Below are 22,281 nucleotides of genomic sequence, written 5' to 3'. Positions count from 1 at the left end.
GCTGAACATGACTAGCACCACAAATTAGATAAACATCGTAGAGATTCAAAAGTAGATGAACACTATAATGTCAAAAACAGCTGAACAATGACATATCATATTAGTGACGCGAGCTATTTTACTCATACGGTGTTCAGCTACTTTTGACGCATTAGTGTTCCTCTAATTTTGACGCTTTACCGTAACGTTTAGGTGTATAGGTAGTTTTGGAATATTGATCTGCTCATCTACTAATGAAGCTAACTGTACACTATGTCTAGCTTTCACCCGTGACTTCACTCAGATGAATTTTCGGTTTTAAAGTCAAGTGGTCGTAACAGGGTAGAAAAAATAGAATAGTAGGTACATAAAAAATCTCCACATAAAAAGTAGATACATTATTATCTGTCTGGCAAAATTATTGAAACTTGGCATTCGTCAAGTACTATTTTACTAAGTTTATTATACAAGATGTGAGCCTAGAAAATGCACTTATGCTCTAGAAAATCTAGTCTGTTAACGCTAAAATTATATTTAGATGTCCCGCTACTTTTTAGAATGGGCGATTGGCGATTTAGTTGCGGGATGCAGAGATCAAGATTTTGAATTCGACACATTTGCACGAAAAACGCGATGGGGCTATTAATGCATTGTATAAAAAGCACGTTGATACCGCTTTCGAACGGTACAGTTACAAACGAATGGACAACTCATAATTTACTTAACATTGATCTACACTACGCACAAACATTATTATTCGCTAGGCGCAGGCGTAGTTCATTTTTCAGTTATTGCCCCGCTTAAAAAAATGGAGATCCGGGGCTTAAAAAATATAAGAGATTCAGCGTGAAAACGCTTGCAAGCATCGTGGCGTCTGCTGTCGATCTCACTCCTCCACATTGAATAGAAAATTTAAGCGATACAGATAAGCACACTTTATTAACCGACTTAAAAAAGGAGGAGGTTCTCAATTCGTCAGTTGTTTATAATTAATGACGCCAAAGAAGATATGTACTTACCTGTTTTTTGATTTGCTGAGTGAACGTGCGCAAGTGGTCCGTTGAACTCTTGCCTCCATTATTAAGATTAGATGCAAGCATTGTAATTGCAAATAATCTGATGTATCAGACGCGTCCGATTCTTGGCCAAAACCATAATAACTTTTCAGGTCGAAAGCCAAAACTGAATCTTCGGTCTATCCAGTGGCGGACTAAGGTCGCCGGAGGCCTGCGGAAAATTGAATGCAGGCCCCAGTATTAAAAGCTGATTTGCAAAATTACAAATCTATCAATTATTTATTTATTGTTAATTAGAACGATACATGAAACACTTACACTAATTAACATGTCCAATTCAATGTCATAATACGGAGGACGTAAAATTAAATAGAATATTTTTCTGCTTTTTGTGATTGGCGCCCACAAATAAAGGTCAGATATAAATCAGTAACTTTAAGACAAATAGACAAACAGACAGGTGAACAGGTTTAATTATTGTTTTGACTTTAACCCAATTAAATGTCCTAATTATTTAAATCATGTAAGCACTAAATCTTAAGCTTGACGTTTGCAATTTTGTGTGGCAGATAAGATATGGATATTGATATCGGTATAGTAGCATGAAGACCGTATCCGCGACCATTCTCCTTCGGTTGCAGTTACAGACGAACGTGGTTGTTGTGTAAACTGAACGTAATTATCGCCATGTTCACAAATTACTGAAGTATACTAAATAGGATATGTTGATTTAATTTATCGGTACGAAATTTCAGTTGAATTCTGTGAGTAAACAACATTTTTTAGATTAATTGTATTTCCTTTAATAAATTTTCAACAATTATTATTATTTCATTGAAACCAAGAGGAAGGTTTAGAAGGTGGTAGAACCCTTTGTGGTTCAACTCCGGCGGCACCACCGCCACACCTATTTCTACCTAATAGCAGCAGTGTTAGGCGCTGCTGTGTTCCTGTTTCAAGGGTGTGGTAAGGGAGACAGACTTTTAAATTATAATTACATAATTGCATTTTTATTTAATTCAAATTCAATTATATATAAGTTAATTATAATTTTTATTAATCTAAATTAATGTTTTTAGCAACCATGACTGAAGCAGGTAAGAAGTTATATCCAAACTGTGACTTCAATGTGTGGCTGAGGAACTGTGAAGAGGAGGTCACCGAACCCTTGGAGGGAACAATCACAGGTGAGTTAATATGGATATGGTGTGAATATGGACATGGGTGAACTAAAATTCCGCAGTATAAGTTTCGAAAACGGAACTATAACGCTATCAAAATGTAGAAATAAAGGCATTCTATTTATATTTAGTTAAATTAAATGTCACAATTGACTATTCAATTTTTTAATATCTATAATGCGAAATTTTAGTTCCGATACGGTCCACTGTATGAGCAAATTCGTAAACGTTGAACTTTTCGAGCAAACCTTAAATTCATAGGATATTATTATATACAGGGTATAGAGAGCCACTCTTCATAATTTTTGTCATAGATAACGCCCCTAGTGGCCAGTCCCAGAACTGCTCAAGGGTCTTACCCAAAGACTTATAACAGAATTTTCGCTACGCTAAAGACCAACAAAGCATGAGAAAGACATATATCAACCCATATAGACATTCTACTAGAGAGAAACAGATGCCAAGTAAAGTCATGGCATGTCAATTTCTCTTCGAATAAGCGGCCTTAAGCTCCCCCGATTACGACGAGTATTAACATTTTACCAAAATTAATACTAGTATTAATATATTGCTGATTTTTTGTTACAATGGTGTCTTGCTCTATTGTCAAGTGATCTGTTACAAGGAAAAATAATCCACGGAAGTACACGTTTCACAGGTAAATACGATTTTTCTATCCGAGGGTTTTAAGGAATATTTGGTCAAATTTCATATTAATTGGTTTTATACATAGTTGTTACAATTTTATATTAATTTATCTTGCTACGCATACATATATTGCATAGCTAGATGAAAAAGTACCAAAATATATACAAGAAAAAATATTTATTTAGGGCTTGACAAAATGGTGACGTCATATTCTATCGATAATCTGTCGATAATATATTATTATATCTTGCCGTGTGGTGCCGGCTGCGAATAGCACCACTCCCTCTCTTCCCGTGGATGTCGTAAGAGTCGACTAAGGGACAAAAACCAGGAGATGGGCAGCAGCGTCTCTCTGTGAATTTACCACCATACTGCGGTCACCAACACGCACAGCCAAGCGCGGTGACTATGGCAACAAACCCCCTAATGGCAGCTGCAACAAAACCCCGGCCCCCAGTCCCCGGCAGCCCCGCTATTCCTGGCTACGGTAGCGGTCACGGTTACGGCGGGGCAGGGGGTGCTAAGAATCTCCGGCAGAGATCGGGCTACCATAAACGACGACTGCTGCACCTGGCAACATATAACACCAGGACTCTGAGGAACGATGAGAAGATATATGAGCTGGAAGAAGAGATAGGCAAGTTAAACTGGAGTATTATAGGGTTGTCTGAAGTCCGAAGACAGGGGGAGGACTCGACGATCCTAAAATCCGGTAACTTGCTCTATCACCGGGAGGGCGAACATCTGTCCCAAGGTGGTGTCGGGTTTATCGTCAACAAATCCCTCGTCAACAACATAGTGGAGATCAAGAGTGTGTCGCCAAGGGTAGCATACCTTATACTCAGAGTATCTAAAAGATACTCGTTGAAGGTCATACAGGTATATGCGCCGACATCGACACACTCCGACGACGAGGTTGAGGTTATGTATGAGGACATATCAAAAGCCATACATACCTCAAAATCGTACTTCACGGTTGTGATGGGGGACTTCAATGCAAAACTAGGTGTCCAATATGGCGATGAGTCGAAGGTGGGGCCTTTCGGATTTGGTCATCGGAACCATCGAGGCCACTTGCTGGCTAACTTTTTGGAAAAGGAAGGATTCTATATGATGAACTCCTTTTTCAAGAAGAAGCCCCAGAGGAAGTGGACCTGGATGAGTCCCGATGTTACTACCAAAAACGAGATTGACTTCATATTGGCGGACAAACGGCATATATTTAACGATGTCTCTGTGATCAATAGGCTTAAAACCGGAAGCGATCACCGGATGGTTAGAGGCACGTTAAATATCCAAGTCAAGCTGGAACGGTCCCGCCTTATGAAGTCGATACTTCGTCCAACACCTTGCCAGGTCCAGGGCTCTGAAGACTTTCGACTCGAGCTCGATAATCGTCTGCGATGCCTAGAACGTTGCGTAGATGTTGACGATATTAACACCAAGTTGGTAGAAACTGTCCGTGAGGTGGGGTCGAAGTATTACCAGACCGCCTCCAAAAGAACAACTCAAAGGCTCTCAGCCCATACACTCGGACTTATGGCAGAGCGGCGGGCAATGTGTGTGCAGTCTCCGGCTTCACTGTCTAAGTACAGGCGGCTCAACGCACAGATCTTTAATAGAATGCGACACGACTTGCGCCTCTCTAATGCTATTCGCATTAAAGAGTGCATAGAGCGGAATAAAGGCTCCAAAGTCTTCGCAAGGGATCTGCGGGTTGGGCAAAGCTTGCTGACGCAGCTGAGGACGGATGCCGGCACCACAGTTGCCACGAGGCCTGAAGTTCTGAGAGAAATTGAGAAGTTCTACGGACAGTTATATACCACTTCGCGTGCGCCTCTACGACCTGTCTTTGACAAGCGAGCCACGCTAACCCGGCACTATACCGAAGATATCCCGGACGTCAGCCTTTACGAGATAAGAATGGCCCTCAAACAGCTCAAAAACAACCGAGCCCCTGGCGAAGACGGAATAACAACGGAACTGCTAAAAGCAGGTGGCAAACCGATTTTAATAGCACTCCAACAGCTATTCGATTCCGTCATTAGCCAGGGTATAGCACCGGAGGCGTGGAGCAAAAGCGTGGTGGTACTGTTCTTCAAAAAAGGCGATACGTCTTTGTTGAAGAACTACAGGCCCATTGCGCTTTTGAGCCATGTCTACAAAGTGTTCTCGAGGGTCATCTACAATCGAATAGCTCGCAGGCTCGACGACTTCCAGCCTCCCGAACAAGCCGGCTTTCGAAAAGGCTTTAGCACCATGGACCACATACACACGCTGCGGCAGGTGGTACAGAAGTCCGAGGAGTACAACCTGCCGTTGTGCGTGGCTTATGTGGACTATGAGAAAGCCTTCGATTCTATCGAGACGTGGGCGGTATTGGAGTCACTCCAGAGGTGCCAGATCGACTATCGATACATCGAAGTGTTGAAGTGTATGTATAAGGCAGCCTCAATGACGATCCGATTACACGACAGAAGTACGAACCCCATCCAAGTGCAGCGAGGTGTGAGACAGGGTGACGTATTGTCTCCAAAACTGTTTACCGCTGCACTGGAGGACGTGTTCAAACTGATGGAGTGGAAAGGATTCGGCATCAACATCGATGGCGAATACATCACTCACCTTCGATTCGCAGACGATATCGTCATCATGGCGGAGTCGCTGGAGGACCTCAATACCATGCTCAATGACCTCTGTGACGCCTCTCAACGGGTAGGTCTTAAGATGAACATGGACAAGACGAAGATCATGTCTAACGTCCATGTCACACCCATGCCGGTCGTTGTAGATGGCGTCACACTCGAAGTTGTTGACGAATACGTTTACCTGGGACAGATAATCCAGATGGGTAAGTCCAACTTTGAGAAAGAGGTCACTCGTAGAATCCGACTCGGTTGGGCAGCGTTCGGGAAATTGCGTGACATCTTCTCATCCAAGATACCTCAGAGCCTGAAGTCGAAGATGTTCGAGCAGTGTGTGTTGCCAGTGATGACGTACGGTGCCGAGACGTGGTCTTTCACTGTGGGCCTAATACGAAGACTCAAAGTCGCTCAGCGAGCTATGGAGAGAGCTATGCTCGGTATTTCCCTACGCGACAGAATTCGTAACGAGGAAATCCGTAGGCGAACGAAAGTTACCGACATAGCTCTCAAAATAAGGAAGCTGAAGTGGCAATGGGCTGGCCACATAGTTCGCAGGACCGATAACCGGTGGGGTCGGCAGGTCCTCGAATGGAGACCACGTCTCGGCAAAAGGAGTACAGGACGCCCCCCGACCAGGTGGACTGACGACCTGAAGCGGACGTCGGGTAACCGCTGGATGCAGACGGCCCAAGACCGGTCGGAGTGGCGCAGACTAGGGGAGGCCTATGTCCAGCAGTGGACCAGTAAAGGCTGATGGATGGATGGATGGAATATATTATTTCTATTTCTGCCTCATAATAGCAGTGTTAAGCGCTGCTATGTTCTGGTTTGAAGGGTGTGGTAAGGGAGACATACTTTACCGAGACGTTCCAGCTTAGTTAGTCCTCAGGGGTAGCGGCGCATTTGTGGCCGACTTTTTGTGGAATATCTAATGCTATCTGGGGTTAATGATAGATATCCATGGGCGGCAGTATCCACTTACCATAAGGTGGACTGCATGCTTGTCTGCTACTCCAATATTATAAAATGATATATTAAAGTAACAAAAAAATTAAAACGACAGTTGAACTCAATAACCAATATTAATAATCTTCATACTTCGTGGAATAGTCCTCCCGGGTAAACCACGTTAAAAAAACGCACTGAGTATGCTATTTCACAGGTGGTGTGGAAATATGTGCATATCGTGTAAAACGTAATTCTTACAAGTGCAAAGTCTGAATAAAGATAGGTTTTAGAGAAAAAATATATAAGCACCATTTTATAGCGATTTTTAAGACCTACAACTTTGGTCTACGGTACTTTTTGATAAAATTTACCGTTTTTGAGAAACATCCAAAAATCCTTAAATTATGACGTTTGACCCCGAATAAGTGCCGACGCACACATCGGATCGATGGGGACTTTTGACACTTTATTTGTAGTAGTAAACCCTTGGGTTTACTATTCTCTACGGAAATTTAGCGTTCCCGGATTTTTTGCTATCTCAATTGTCTAAATTGACCGGACTAATACATGCATAGGTATTATTGAAAAGTGAGATTACCTACGCAATTAAATATTTTAAAACATTTTTAACAGACAATTCCATAAGGTCAAATTAAAATTGTAAATTACCGTGTAAAACGTCAACGTCAAACCCAGACGAAGTAATATTTTTTACAAACAACCATTTGTTTTTGGTTTTTGCGCTTATCGTAAGATGATCTTACCTGAAATAATTGTCAAATTACAATATGTTATATTAGACATAATTAGCATATTTTTGGCGTCATAATATTTGCATTAATTTGCATTTTTATAAAAAAATAGGTGTGGTGTTAAATTCAAAAAACCTTTAACATCACATAAATAACTTTTTAATTTATTTTTAAACACTCTTATCACTATATTCCATTACGATATCAAAATAATTGGTTCAGGTGAAATTCCGTCGTGGGTTTGCGGTAATCTACTACGCAATGGTGCTGGCTCCTTCAAAGTTGGCGACACAAAGTTACAACACGTTTTTGACGGCTCTGCGTTACTTCATAGGTGAGATTTAGTTTTAATTAAGTATACCCTTCTTGTATAGCAGGTAATACAATTAAGTTAGGTTAGGTTAGATCTCCCCCCCACCCCCTCAAGTTGGAGTGCGCCTTGTCGTGGTGGTGGGGCTCAGTAGCTCGTTGCAATCCAGCAGTGGGTGAAGCTAAAGCGCTCCAGTGGTGTTTGGGGTGCACTGCGTCTGTCCCGTGTCGGGCGGCGGTTGCATCTCATCGGTACTCTGCTTCTGTCCTGTATCGGGCGGCAGTAGTACCACTCCCCATAACGGAGGCATGGCGTAGGACACGGGGGTTTCTTACGTCATAAATTGGCCTCGAGGTGGCGCGCGCGGTGTTCCCGCGCGCACCTCAAAGATGAGCGGATGGAGTAAACTCCAACTCCATCCCAAACGGAGACGGACGGGCTGTGGGCAAACGACGCCGGGACCGCGCACGAATGCTATAGCGTACCCGCAGTCCCGGCAAAGAAGGTCCAGAGGAACGCCGTGGGATTTTAGCCGGTAAGAGTCCGGCATATCCTCTCAGCTGCCCCCGCGACAGAGAGGAACCCACGAGGGTTTCCCCACGAAAAAAAAACGGTTAGGTTATATCTACTTCGTAACAATCCGCTACCAATATGTATGATGCTGGGCTAAGCTGGAACGCTTCGGAAAAGTATGTCTCCCTACTACCACGTCTTTCATACCAGAACACAGCAGCGCTTGGCACTACTGTTAATAGGCAGAAGTAGGTATGGCGGTGGTGCCGCCGGTGATGAACCTCAAGAGGTTCTACCACCTTTAAGGAGATGCACCTCCACCACCAGTATGCACCACTCTCCCTCCCAAATAGGATTCATATAACTTTTTTAAGTTAGGATTACGCTTTTGCATAGATTTCCGCAAAGTAACACCTGATCCAATTGACAGGTAAAAGACTTGAAGATGAAGAACTCTCTAGTGTATAAGTTTCCTTACGATTATTTTTCTTCGCAGTTCAAGCAAGTGATAATTAATCATTTTAATACCAACATTTGAATATTAAGTGGTTCGAATTTCGATCCCCCGATTTGAAATCACTAGACTTTGACTGCTGTCACCTAGTAATTAAATACGTTCATTTTTAATTATCATAATGAGCAATATTTATTTTTCAGATTCGCCATCAAAGATAGCCACGCCACCTACCAATGCCGTTTTGTGCGTACTAACACTTTGTTGAGGAACCGCGTCGCTAACAGGGTTTTATTTACTGAATTCGGCACACAGGCAGTGCCTGATCCTTGCCACACTATCTTTGACAGGTTAGTAAATCTCGTGACAGACAAAATTGTTAGACCGAAAATCTTGCTCTGCGTGCAGTACGGCCGCTACTGGTGATCTTAGTGTATCGTTTCAAAACAATCTTATAAGTGGCTAATTTCTCCAGTTATCGTTTATTTCACATCAATTACTCTTTAACATATTATAACGCATCACAACATCAACAATTATGCATTTAAGTAATTAACAATTAACATGAGACTTAGTTTTTAAGGTCGTTATTTTAATAAATAATGTAAAGGCCAAAATCTCTTTAGCTGGAAAAAATTAAAATTACTCAAGAAGCTGACATTACTATAGACAATGCAGCACAGTTATTTTCAAAAACCGTCACACGCAGATAAGTTTGTCAATATAATTAAAACATTATGTAAGGCATATAAAGCAGACGATATAATTATAATTGTGGATAATAGTCATTAAGCTTATTACCAAGCTTTTATTAGCTTGACCTTTATGTATGTATGTATGTAACGGAATCTTTGAACCCGATTTTTACCTACTTGGAACGGTCCGATTAATTTAAAATTTTGAACACTTATCAAGAACCGATGACAATACACGATTTTAATAATTTTGTCCCGTTTTCCTTATTGTCAGAAATAACAATTTTCCTTGTGGGATCTTAGCGTTTTTAGTTTTTAAACTATAATTACTTATTTCTGTTATTTCAGATTGGCATCGGTTTTCAGCATCGCAGATGGTTTAACTGACAACACAGTGGTCTCCGTGGTTCCTTTCGGAGATGAAGTGTATACACTCACAGAAGTGCCAATTATACATCGGTAAGTGAACTATAATAATTAAGCGACTTCAAAAAAGGAGGAGGATTCTCAATTTGACGATATGTTTTTTTTTATGTTTGTTCGCGGATAACTACGTCGTTTATGAACCGATTTTGATGATTTTTTTTTGTTGGAATTAATATATTTCTAAGGTTTCCATTTCCATTATAAGGAAAACAAGCTCTGATGATGGCAGACCAGAGAAATCGAGGGGAACTTTCAAAAATCGTAGGGGCGCCTAGTGCGTTTTTAAGTTTTTCATTAAGAAATTTATCCATATATTATATTTATATAAACGTTAGTATATCATCATTACAAAGGGTGTTTTTTTTTTACTTTGTAGTGATAGAAGTCGGTTGTATTTGTCGGTCGGTTAATTTTTTCCGATCAAGTTGTTATGCCGCGTCGGCTTGACGTTTGCCCCGAACTCCAAACCTCTAGAAAAGTTTGACTTAATCAAATGTAATTCTACAAGTGCTGGTAAATGCCGGCCCGCGTGGAAGAGCGGTCACCATACCGGTCTGACGCGCAAAGGGTTCCGGGTACGAACTCCGGCGAGACAGATATTTGAATTATGAATTTAGATATCTATTCTGGGTCGGGGTGTTTGTGTATTCATCTGTGTGTTTCCATGGCAGTGGGGCTGTGAGTGTTGAAAGCAGTTATTTAAATCTACAAAAATCAAGTCAAATGCTCTATATACCTTTGAATTTGTGACGGTTGTGTAGTAACTTTAGGAAGATGTCTTACTTTCTTTAACAAAATAATCCTGGAATATTATCTACAATGAGGTCAATTCTTTTATTTAAGTCCTTAATCCAATATTCAAAGTACAAAATCGGACAAGTTATACTCATCGCAAACTCTGTAGGGCTAGAACAGATTTTAGAAAATATTTGTTTTTGGTATACACCATCAACCTACTGTCCCACTTGTTTTTACCCAGATTTTTTTTACAAGTCTTACAGGTACGCTGGTTTCCTCACGATGTTTTCCTTCACCGTTTAGCAAGTGATAATTAATTTCTTATACGCATATGACTTTGAAAAATCATAGGTGCCTGGGATGTGAACCTCGGATCTCTCAATCGGGTAGCCGAGTTCCTTAACCATTAGGCTATCACTTTTTGGTATACATAGGTATTACAATCAAATATTTATATTTATGATTTTTTTAATATTGTTTATAATGTTACATTAGAAGCCATTAGAAAAAAATCATGTGATGTGCTAACAAAACACCTATATCGGATTATTATAATAATGATATCAATGTTTTTTTTTAATACATTTATCTTGAGATAATGCCCTGAGGTAGGGTTGCTTGCGACCTAGATCGTCTATTAATTAACGAAAATATTTAAAAAAATAGGTTATACACATTACCAAACAGATGCTCAAAAGGCCCAATTTATATATATCTACTCCGGAATGGCTCCAGTTCCACATATTCCGTGCAAGGCGCCTCTCCCAGTAGCGTTTTTCCAGGGTACCTGTATGTGTACTGTAATAGTAAAACTGCAAACTGTATAAAAATAAATATTTTTGTAACAAATATGTATGGGGCAAATATTGTTTAAACATTGTAGTGAAAAAAACGTATTTTTTTGTGAACTTTATACTCCTATTAGCCAATTTCGTTTCGATTTTTGGCATTACATTTGTTAATAGAGCAAGTCAATTTGGTAAATTCAGCACTTCATTAAAAAGCATAGTATTTTTCCTAAAATATTAAAACGCTCCGTACCCGGGTCTTTCTTTATAAGTGTGTCGTGATTTTTACAATGACATTGGTTTACGACCTCTAAGCGTATCATTAGAACTATTTTGCACGTGTACTAATTACATTATATAACTTTTATTCGGTTCTTAGAACGATTTGTGATAAGTGAAATTTGATAGTAATCATAGTATATTCATAGACTCATTTATAATCCTACTTATAAGATTACGTAGGTATATAGTACAGGCATTAGGCACATTTATAATTTCCTCGAGATAAGATATTATCTTCTAAATTATGCGTGTGCGTAAAAACTTTGAAAATAAAATAAAGAAATATTTTTTTATCAATTTAAGGAAATACAGTGTAGCCTATTTAATGATTAATGGTAATTGTCCAGCGTGGACATTCGTAATCAATTCCAAATAGGGCATTTTAAACACGCTTTTATTAGCTTGGGTTGTATGTATGTATGTATGTAACTATGTAACGGAATCGTTGAACCTGATTTCTGTCCACTTTGAACGTTTAGTTTAATTCAAAATTTTGAAGAATTATCAAAAACTGATGACAATAGACGATTTTAATAATTTTGTACCATTGTCCTTATCAACATCCTCAGGATTAACGATCTTCGAAGCGAGATTGTTTGAGCGCCGTAGAGAAAGTTTATCGCAAAGTTACTAGATTGCAACAATTATTGCTTTTTAGTTTCAATAACTGTTATAGCGTGATTTTTAGTTTTGAAAATAAAAATGTTATTTCCCTATAACTCAAATGTTCTGAAACATATCTATAATGCCCTCTTGTAGAATTATTTTTAGGATTCCGTACTCAAAGGGTAAAACGAAACCCTCCGCTGTCTGTTCGTGTGTCACAGGTCTTTATCTCTTAAACCGTAATAGATAGATACCTGTTTTTTTTACGGAGGATGCATAATGGTATGCTATAACAAAAAATACTAAAAATTCATAAAATAAATATAGTTTAAAGAACTTTAGTTGATTTTATCATACAAGCGTGTTTTTTTAGTTTTTTAAACTATATTTATTCGAGTTACAATAGTGTTTCTACCTTTAAACCAGAAAACAGGAGCATTTTACACTATATTCATAGGACAGAAATAAAAATGACTTTGGTGACTCCAGTCACACGAACGTCACTAAACCATAACAGGTAACTAGTGGTTTTTGCATTTCCACGCAGGAACCATCTGTTCCTGCCTTAAAATCATGTCAAACGGTAAAAATGTAATGTTTAAAAAGTAATTTTAGTCCGTAGGAGGGCAAAGAAGGGGTTTGCTTTTGCTGCCCCTGGCGACACTCTTGCAGAGGTAATAAAGGGTAAAGGGAAATAAATGATTTTACAAATGTTTAATTAATATGTTTTCGCAGAATAGATCCGGTGACATTGGAGACTTTGGAAAGAAAAAGCTTAGAGGCATACGTAGTGAACCACTCAGCTCATCCACACGTCATGCCCAATGGTAAGTATACCTTAGAATTTAATAAAGGTGTTTAGAGCTGGCTAACCTGCTCCACAACTCAACACGAAACAGCAGTACGATATTACAGTAAATCGGTTTATATAAAACCAATTGAATTCAATTTAGCAGTTCGTTTAATGCGCTTTGAAACATAAATACAAACTGACAAACTTCTAAAACTATCTATTATTTTATTACTTATACTCATTTCTTCCAATTACTTTTTTACCACGCTTTTATTAGCTGCACCTGTATGTATGTATGTAACGGAATCTTTGTACTCGATTATTACCCAGTTTAAAAGGTCCGATTCATTTAAAAATTTGAACTCTTGTTAAGTACCTATGACAATACACGATTTATAATTTTATCCCATTCACCTTATCCGGAACGTCAGGAATCAGGATTAACGAATTTCCTTGTGACATTTTAGTGTGGTTTTTAGTTTATAAACTATATTTTTTTATAACTATATTTATAGATAAACGTTTTCCTTTATATAATTTGTTATTATTTACCGTTATTTTCAGGGGATGCACGGATACGGATGATTGTAAGTTGTACAAAGTACAACATACAATTATTATGATAATATCAGCTTAAGTAATTCTCTTGCTCCCTCTTAACATAAGGATCGTTATTTCCAGGTGATGTCTACAACCTGGGAATGGCCAGGGGCAACGGGAAGGTGCACTATGTTATTGTAAAATTTCCGTTCACAGAGAAAGGTAGGTACGAGGAAGGTTCATTTTGCTTTAATAAAGAAAAATCTTGTGAACTGTAACTATTGCGTTCATTTGTAGGTAAAGAATGACAGACATGATCTTCTTATAATACCCTCTGAATATAGGTTAACTTTTTTGGCATCAATGTTACATACATAATATAGAAGGATTTAAAACAAAACTAAATACTTATGAGTAGACCAGGAAAAAAGTGTGTATATGCCTAACTGCAGGACATAAAAATATTGTTTATAATAATTAATTTATATTTTCAGGAGACATGTTCGAAAAAGCGCATATTGTTGCCACGGTGCCTCCAAGATGGTCGATGTACCCTTCCTACATGCATTCCTTTGGTAAATATAATTCTTTAATTATTACAAAATATTTTTTTTATATAATACAGGAGTAGCAGACGAGCATGCAGGCCACCTGAAGGTAAGTGGCTACTGCCGCCCATGGACATTTGTAATGAACCCCAGATAGGATTAGATATTCCTACCTGAGGTCGGCCACAGATGCGCCGCTACCCCTGAGGGCTAAGCTGGAACGCCTGGCAAAAGTGTATCTCCCTTACCACATCCTTTAAAACGGAACTCAGCAGCGCCTAACACTGCTGTTATTAGGCAGAAATAGGTGTGGCGGTAGTGCCGGAGCCGAACCACAAAGGGTTCTACCACCTTCAAAGATTTAGATACAAAGAATTATCTTTGTCTTATTGCTGTTAATAATTTGCGTGGCGTAATATATACCTATGCGTACGCATAGCCGTAGGTAGGGGGAGTATTTTAAGGGATAAACCTCCTCCCATGATAATTCAAACCTCGTCAAAACTGCTTCCCAGGAACAAGTTGGCGAAAAAATTCTGTTAATGGTCTTGTGATCTTTGAAAAATAAGAACAGATCATTGTCTGTGGCAAAATTTTGTGCCCCTAGTAAAACATCAAGTTATCGCGCCGGAGACTTTTTATTAGGAAAAGAATGATCCTAATCAATCAAGTTTCTCTGGAAGAAATTTTGAGAATTTTGTTTTCGCTGACAAATTGTAATACAGATTATAAGCAACAATCAATAACGACAATAACCAATTGATTCCAGGTATTACGAAGAACTATTTTGTGCTGATCGAGCACCCACTGTGTCTGTCTTTGTTCACCTTTGTGAAGAACCACTTATACAAACAGCCAATCGCTTCCGCCATTCAATGGTATCCTGATCACAGGGTAAGCAATCTCAGACCAGATTAGATAGTTTAATAGGCATGAAAATAAATACTTTGGGTGTACAATCATCATCATCATCAACAACCCATTACTGTCCCACTGCTGGGCACGGGTCTCCTCTCAGAATGAGAAGGATTAGGCCGTAGTCCACCGCGCTGGCCAAGTGCGTATTGGTAGACTTCACATACCTTTGAGTTTTTTTTTTATAATTCTCACTGGTATGCAGGTTTCCTTACGATGTTTTCCTTCACACTAAACGGTGAATAATGTGATAATTAATTTCTAATACGCACATAACTTCGAAAAATCAGAGGTGCGTGCCTGGGATTTGAACCTCGGACCCCTCGATCGAGAGGCCGCGTTTCTTAACCACTAGGCTATCACTGCTTCAAGTACAAGTACAAGTAGGGTGCACAAGTACATGTTAAAAAGCGGTAATTTTCAAGATTTTCATACAAAAACTTTCATCTAACTTCACTGTAACTGTCTCTGATAACAATCAATCAGAGACAGTTTCAGTGAATGTTGATTGACTGATAATATGCCACTTTTTAATAAGGTAATAATGATCTCTAACTTACAGACATGCATAGTTCTAGTGGATCGACATGACGGTTCAGTAAAACGTTACCGTACGGATACGTTTTGCTTTTTCCACATCATCAACTGCTTCGAGAAGGAGGGCAAGCTGACCGTGGACGTCAGTGCTTACAAGGACCCTAAGCTCATTGAGGCTATGTATATTGAAGCTGTTGAGGTTAGTCGTCGAAACTACTGTTTTGTAGTAACACAATCGTAGCCGAGTCATGTTTGTGATTGTCTTTATTGTTATTCAGGAAGTAATAGTTTTGGGCGTAGCTTTATTAAGGAGTCAAATGGTGACTTGGTCAAAAGAAGGTCATCTAGTCACTAAGTTTGTCGCCAAAAAAAGTTTTCTTCTGCTAAAAAAGGAAGGCTTTTTTAAAAGGCCTGTTTGAAGAATTTACCTATTTATACTGTTATACCCATGATAATGGTGAATTTATTAGTTTACTTTTCAATTTAAACGATTGAAATACTAAATTCTGAATTATTTAAAAGTTTAGAGAAAGATTGTGACTATTAAGTATACTTATGTTTTTAGTAAGCCAAAAATAATTATTTCAGGGAATGCAAACGAACAAAGATTTTGCGTCATGGTGCCGGAGTAGACCGAAACGTATCGAAATACCGCTGGATGCTCCGGAGATGACTGAAGTGGACATCAGTATGATAGCTGACACTAGCTTCGAGACACCGAAGATAAACTACGAAAAGTTTAACGGTAATTTTGTGATTCTAGGTGGAAATTGTACACGCTATGAGAATTCTTAGTATGTTTAATATGAATTTTTGTCCAAACACATTTTTCATTTATTTTGATGGGCGTGGTTCGGACAACATCTGAGGCGTTCTAACTTGCCTTGCCCTCAAGGGTAGCAACACATGTGGCTCAGGTAGGAACCTTATTTTATCTGGGGTTGATTACAGTTGTCCATGGACGACAGAAGCCACTTACCTCCCGGCATACATATTATGCACGCTTAAAATAGAAACTTCCAAAATGGGTAGTACTCTTTGTAGTCGACTGCACTGGTGCCTTCGGTGTTTTATGACCTTATTTTTTATTTTTGCAGGAAAACCATATAGATACTGTTACGGAACTGGAATGGATGCTGACGCGGATCATGCGCCGCCTGTAAATATATTTATTTATTGAAACAAATCTTATAAATTAATTAAAGTCTATACGATATTTTATATTTAATGCGCAGAAGCGCATGTTAAGATATTTGTCGCGATATTAAATATACTTAAATACTAGCATTATGCATATAAATATAATATGAGCTATTAAAATTTTATTTATTTCAGGAAAATGATATTCCAGTATCGTAAACATATATCGTAACCAAATCGATAAAATTTTCATTATCGTATTTATATGATTATATTTTGATTTTTACAGATAGTAAAAATAGACACAAAAACCGGCGATTATACAATGTGGTATGAATCAGGCTGGTCTCCTGGAGAACCGATATTCGTTGGGCGTCCTGGTGCTAAGGTAGGGAATTTATATTAAAAGTAATCAGTAAATATAAGGCGATACAAGCATGTTACTTTAAGCATTGGTACCGTTCGATTTATTGCAGGATCATTACAGTTTCAATTGTAAGGGGCAAATCACAATGATTTTTACAAAGGTATCACGATACGATATCAGAATAAATTCATTTTTTCTTCTTTTACTTAGTTGGAAGTGGACTTTACGCAACGGCTCACGCCAATACGTTCTGATCTGAGTCGCGAAGTACAAATAAGTACCTACATCATTATTAAAATTGAAGTGTAATGATGAAGTAACACTTAACATTTATTTTTATGTATTCTAAGCTTCTTTTTTATCTTGTATTCAGTTTAGATTAATATTTTTTTTTGTGATTGACTATGTTTCTTGCAATGCTGTGCACACCTATAATTTAAGTACATAATATAATAACTAGTTTTGTATAGTCTCTTTTTAATGCTGTTTATGAATTTAGTTGGTTGGCCATTTTTTAAATAAATAAACAGGTTTGTTATCAGACATGATAATTAAAATGACTGTGTTAGGAAGGAATTACCATCCAATATCAAGCGCAATTAAGTATAGATTTATACATATGATGCAATAAACTGGAGCTATATGGGCTGCTACAGATAACTTATCAGGGGTAATAACATACCTTTGTGATCGCTCTTAGGCAGGATGCCAATCGACCAATCGACAACGCGACCCATAATTATTTATAATTAATCAACCAAGCGGGGTTGATTATCGGTCGGAAAGACTCATTGCCATAAGGTGAATTGCTCGCTAGTTTTCTTCAAAAATCTCAACTCGCCTATTTCTGCCTCATAACAGTAGTGTTAAGCTTTGCTGTGTTCTGGTTTGAAGGGTGTGGTAAGGAGACATACTTTTCAAAGGCACTCCAGCTTTGTCCTCAGGGGTAGCGGTGCAGCTGTGGCCGACTTCAGGTAGGATTATCTAATCCTATCTGGGGTTGATTACAGATGACAATGGGCGGTAGTAGCCACTTACCATCAGGTAGACTGCATGCTCGTCTGCTACTCCTATATTATAAAAAAGATGTTTAATTTATATTATAACAGGAGGAAGACGACGGCGTGCTGCTATCGGGCATGTTGCGCGAGTGCGCGCCGGACAGTGCGGAATCGCACGAGCTGGCGCTGCTGGTGCTGGACGCGCGCTCGCTGCGAGAGCTGGCGCGCGCGACTTTCCGCACGCCTTCGCCCTCGCCCAAGAGCTTCCACGGCTGGTTCCTGCCTGACCGTACATAAACTAAAGACATATAGCAACGGTTGATTGACGTATTATGTGATAAGCTAAATGCTCATTTATTCGGAAGATAAATTATAAGCCTAACTTATTTATCTAATTTGTACCTACATACATAATAATTGTGCTTTCTAAACGATCTGGCGGATAGCAGTCATTGATTTTGTAGAGCTACGCGTTATAAAATTGGATTTTGTGTTCTGTGTTGTTATGTTTAATATAATAATTTGATGGTATGTGGGGCTATTGTTATAAAGAACCTTAATTTTTAAAGAAATTGCATTTATACCGTTTTATTTTCCTTTCTCTCCTTTGTTTATATTTCCCTTCCCTGTTAAATCAAATTATGGATAATGAATAAACAAGTTTTTGTTTAAAAGTCTATTTCAAATAAATTGAATGGGTAAGATGGATAATCATCTTATCCATAGTCTATGTATTTATTAAGTTATGAGAAAAAAAGAAAAAGGAGTAATGAAAATATGGAAATTACTAAAAATTCCTCGAAATATTTTTTTTATATATCACGGTCTTTTAAATAAATCTGAATGAAAATTAATTATGAGTGTATTACAAATTATATTAGATGTCCCTTGCTCAAATGTTGGAAAAAAACATGCGAGAAAATCTACGAGAGTTTTTAGAATTAGAAGAGTAATTATACTCTATGACTATTAAGTTATTGAGGTTTTTTTGATTGAACTAAATTATTTTTATAGCAGAATCGGTGTATAAGCCGAAATAGTTTAAATTTGATGACTTATAAAAAATCTACTAACCGCATTGTAATCTGTACCCTATGTACAATCACATATAGGTATAGTCCAAGCCAAACTTCTAGTCCGCTCTGAAGTTGTTGCGCGCAGTTGTAGTCAGAGAGCTAATGCGAATACAGTTACAAACATATACTCCGTAGCAACAGTAAGGGCACACTAACGCAGCTACGTATCCGTGGGCAAGAGCGGGCAGCGGACTCGTTTCTATATTCAGAGCGGACTAGAAGTTTGTCGCAGACTCTACTATATGTATATTATTGTATATGTTACATATAGGTTTAGGTAGGTATGTTAGTATATACATATAGGTAGGTATTATTAAATACATATACATTCGACATGCGTTTGTTATTGACCCAATAATTAGTTCTTTACCAAGAGGTTCAGTCACATGAAATGATCTAAATCTGATCACCAGATCATTCAGATCAATTTGCAAAGTTCGCTCTATTTCAAAAATATTATTTTTTATCCACAACAGCTTGGTAGATATCACTACCAATACAAAAAGGCGTGTGATGATGCACACATGACGTAATGATGATATTTTAAATCATAAATTGAATGAACAAATATTCATCGCAAAAAATAAAACGTGAAAAAGTGTAAATTAGGGTTCAAAATATTATTCATCAAACATTTCAACTTTGTTATTTTTTCTTGGTATCAGTAAGTTAAGCCTTATAAGGTATAAGGTTTTCGACCGGAATGAGTATTGAGAATTTAACGCGAACGGAGACTTATGCATTGACCCTAAAGCCTTAAGAACTAAGCACCTTGAAAGGCAGCGACAGTTCATTTCATGCCGTCTTCAATCGACACCTATATTGTGACTGGTTAGTTTAACGTGGCATCGGCAAATAAATGGACTAATGTGTGTATGAAAATACACACGCCTACAGAGCTACTTTTTTGAAAATTACATCATGGACGTGTATATCGAAGTGATAATATGGCTCGTGTGTATTATAGTGTTTGTGTTATTACTGCGACTGTTCTCAAAATTGATGATAGGGAGATGTGTATCGAATGCCGATATGAAGTCGAAAGTTGTGATAGTGACGGGAGCGAACACAGGCGTTGGATACTACACGGCGAAGGACTTAGCGAAAAGGGGAGCACGAGTCATACTGGCTTGCAGGAATGAGGAAAAAGGTATTGCAGCCCAAAATAAAATTATAGAAGAAACTGGAAACAGTGAGGTTGTGTACAAAAAATTAAATCTATCCGACCTAAAGTCGGTGAGGATATTTGCCCAGGAAATCCTTCAATCAGAAGCCCGTCTGGACGTCCTGATCAACAACGCCGGAATTTTTGGTCTCGGGAATCAAGTCACTGAAGATGGTATCGTGGAAGGGATGCAAGTTAATCATTTCGCACCCTTCCTGCTCACTCTACTATTGCTGCCACTTTTAAAGAAATCCCAGCCAAGTAGAATAGTGAATGTCAACTCCACTGTACATTATCTGGGATTCTTCAACATAGACAATTTGAATAAAAAAGGATATTACGGAGAAATCCGTACTTATGCAAACAGTAAGCTTTGTAGCTTGATCCTCACGATGGAGCTGGCTAGGCGTCTTGAGGGTACCGGCGTGGTCATCAACGCGTTGCACCCAGGGATCATCAGGACCAATCTGCTGGATAACACGAATGTTCTCAGCAGATTTGTGTTCAAGATATCGTGCTGGATCTGCTGCAGAACCGCTGAAGCGGGTGCTCAGACTTCATTGTTTTTAGCAGTGGCTGAAGAAAATGCTACGGTCACGGGGAAATACTTGGTTGATTGCAAGCCACGGTTCACGTTATGGACGGTCAGGAATAAGGCGCTTGCCCAAAAACTTTGGACGTTTTCGGAAAGTTTAGTACAACACCAAGATCCTAATGCAGGAAGCATAAGTAACGTGTAATAGTCATTATCATCTTAAATAGTATTTTTTGTTAAAAACCATGGTTTTTGGATATCGTTGTTTTTTATTGTGACGTAAAAAACCAAACAAATGCCTACTTTAAATTTGTTTTTGATGTGTGTCTTTTAAACGTTTTTATATGAATATAATTGGATTTTATATTAATATAATTGGATGATTATGCTAATTTCTAATATTGTTAGTCTAGTAATTGTTTACTAACTACTTTTGATTATTAATTACCTCTTATTGTATTTATTAATTTGTTTACTTGGCATAATTTATTTTATAATCTTTATTTGAATTTAAATAAACCTGATGTACCTACGTATACTCAAATATAATTGTTATGTCTGTGATCTTAAAAATAATCGCCATGTTAAAAAAACCTTAACCAAAAAATAAGCACTCATATTTAATTATTTACGTGTTGGAAACAGCTGACATATTTTATTTAATGACTTTCAAAAGTTAGAACTTCAAAATGACTATAGACAAGAAAGACACTTAAAGAATTGTCTAGGCAACAAAACACAATGTATGTACGAGTATCTTTTTAAAACTAGCTGTTATACCAATTGTTATGCCCCAAAGTCTTAATTTTCGGAATTAAACCGAATTTTACACCGAATTTTGAACCGATTACACAAATTATAAATATAGGTAATTATATATCTATACTAATATACTAATATTATAAAGAGAAAAACTTTGTTTGATTGTGATAAATAGGGTCAAAAACTACTGGACCGATTTTAAAAATTAGTTCACCATTTGAAAGCTACATTATCCACTAGTAACATAGGCTATATTTTATATGAAATACATATATTTGAAAAATAGATTTTGAGGCGGTACAAAATTTTCCGGGTCAGCTAGTAAAGTATAAATCTAAAGTAACATTCATAAATAAATGCTACCTATGTTGAGTACGTTCCCTTCTGACAAAAACCTGCATTGTACCTGCGACTTCTCGAGTAACGCGAGTTACGGGGTATAAATACTGTAGGTCACATGCGAAATTTGTTACTTATAATTACTTGATTGCTGCAATTAACGACATGCTAATAATACCAACACTTGAACTAAACTAAGTATAAGCACTATACTTTAGTACTTATTATTCTGTGGTATAAGTCACAATTGCGTAGGTAACTAATTACCCTTAAAATGTTTTACAATTATACTTAAGGATATAGATAATTGGTACACAAAGAATACTATATTCTACTCATTTGCACCTTTACAAGTCAAGTTACTGGGATAATAACGTAGATGGACCTTCGTTGGCCCTATAATTTGCACATGCAAAGAATATTAATCTCTATTTCTTACGTTCCTTGGGCAAGTGTCTTGAATCCTAATCCACTTAAACAATGAATATGTATGTACTAATACTAAGTACTATTTAATCCTCCTGATAGTAAATAAAGGCGATTAAATAAATTAAGGTCGTCGCGGCAAATATTCTCGCGGCA

The 22,281-nt window shown here is 38.0% G+C and overlaps 2 protein-coding genes and 1 pseudogene across 3 annotated transcripts; all 3 read left to right on the top strand.

Annotated features, from left to right (window-relative positions):
• The first annotated feature begins 1,521 nt into the window (after window positions 1-1,521).
• On the top strand, window positions 1,522-18,353 carry LOC140749439 (carotenoid isomerooxygenase-like). Of its 2 annotated transcripts, none has more exons than XM_073082475.1 (14): window positions 1,522-1,736; window positions 2,075-2,182; window positions 7,392-7,503; window positions 8,650-8,796; window positions 9,490-9,600; window positions 12,717-12,808; window positions 13,456-13,536; window positions 13,809-13,889; window positions 14,632-14,756; window positions 15,340-15,513; window positions 15,903-16,059; window positions 16,412-16,473; window positions 16,744-16,842; window positions 17,931-18,353. In XM_073082475.1, exons 2-14 carry the CDS (start codon window positions 2,080-2,082, stop codon window positions 18,117-18,119), a joined length of 1,533 nt encoding a protein of 510 aa, XP_072938576.1. In that variant the 5' UTR covers window positions 1,522-1,736; window positions 2,075-2,079; the 3' UTR covers window positions 18,120-18,353. The 2 variants fall into 2 exon arrangements, with proteins under 2 accessions (XP_072938576.1, XP_072938575.1); XM_073082474.1 differs by lacking the exon at window positions 1,522-1,736 and adding an exon at window positions 1,867-1,961.
• Window positions 3,082-6,241, top strand: LOC140749707 (uncharacterized). The gene is made up of 2 exons (XM_073082840.1): window positions 3,082-4,269; window positions 4,732-6,241. Exons 1-2 carry the CDS (start codon window positions 3,233-3,235, stop codon window positions 6,221-6,223), a joined length of 2,529 nt encoding a protein of 842 aa, XP_072938941.1. The 5' UTR covers window positions 3,082-3,232; the 3' UTR covers window positions 6,224-6,241.
• A 1,295-nt stretch (window positions 18,354-19,648) lies between the features above and the next one.
• LOC140749687 (retinol dehydrogenase 12 pseudogene) lies at window positions 19,649-20,857 on the top strand (annotated as a pseudogene).
• The last annotated feature ends 1,424 nt before the right edge of the window (window positions 20,858-22,281 follow it).

The sequence above is a fragment of the Epargyreus clarus genome, unplaced genomic scaffold (genome assembly GCF_041222505.1).
Source record: "Epargyreus clarus isolate Ecla_fem2 unplaced genomic scaffold, WU_Ecla_fem_2.2 ptg000018l, whole genome shotgun sequence".
Classification (NCBI taxonomy): Eukaryota; Metazoa; Arthropoda; class Insecta; order Lepidoptera; family Hesperiidae; genus Epargyreus; species Epargyreus clarus.
The sequence above is the reverse complement of the archived record's forward strand: the minus strand, read 5'-3'. Positions and strand labels throughout refer to the sequence as shown.

Bases quoted from the DNA above. Each gene is read 5' to 3' on its own strand.
- LOC140749707 (XM_073082840.1), top strand. From the start codon at position 3,233: ATGGCAACAAACCCCCTAATGGCAGCTGCAACAAAACCCCGGCCCCCA. The intron at 4,270-4,731 runs GTTGGTAGAAAC...CCCGGACGTCAG, and splicing joins GTTGACGATATTAACACCAA to CCTTTACGAGATAAGAATGG.
- LOC140749439 (XM_073082475.1), top strand. From the start codon at position 2,080: ATGACTGAAGCAGGTAAGAAGTTATATCCAAACTGTGACTTCAATGTG. The intron at 7,504-8,649 runs GTGAGATTTAGT...TTTATTTTTCAG, and splicing joins GGCTCTGCGTTACTTCATAG to ATTCGCCATCAAAGATAGCC. The intron at 12,809-13,455 runs GTAAGTATACCT...CGTTATTTCCAG, and splicing joins TCCACACGTCATGCCCAATG to GTGATGTCTACAACCTGGGA.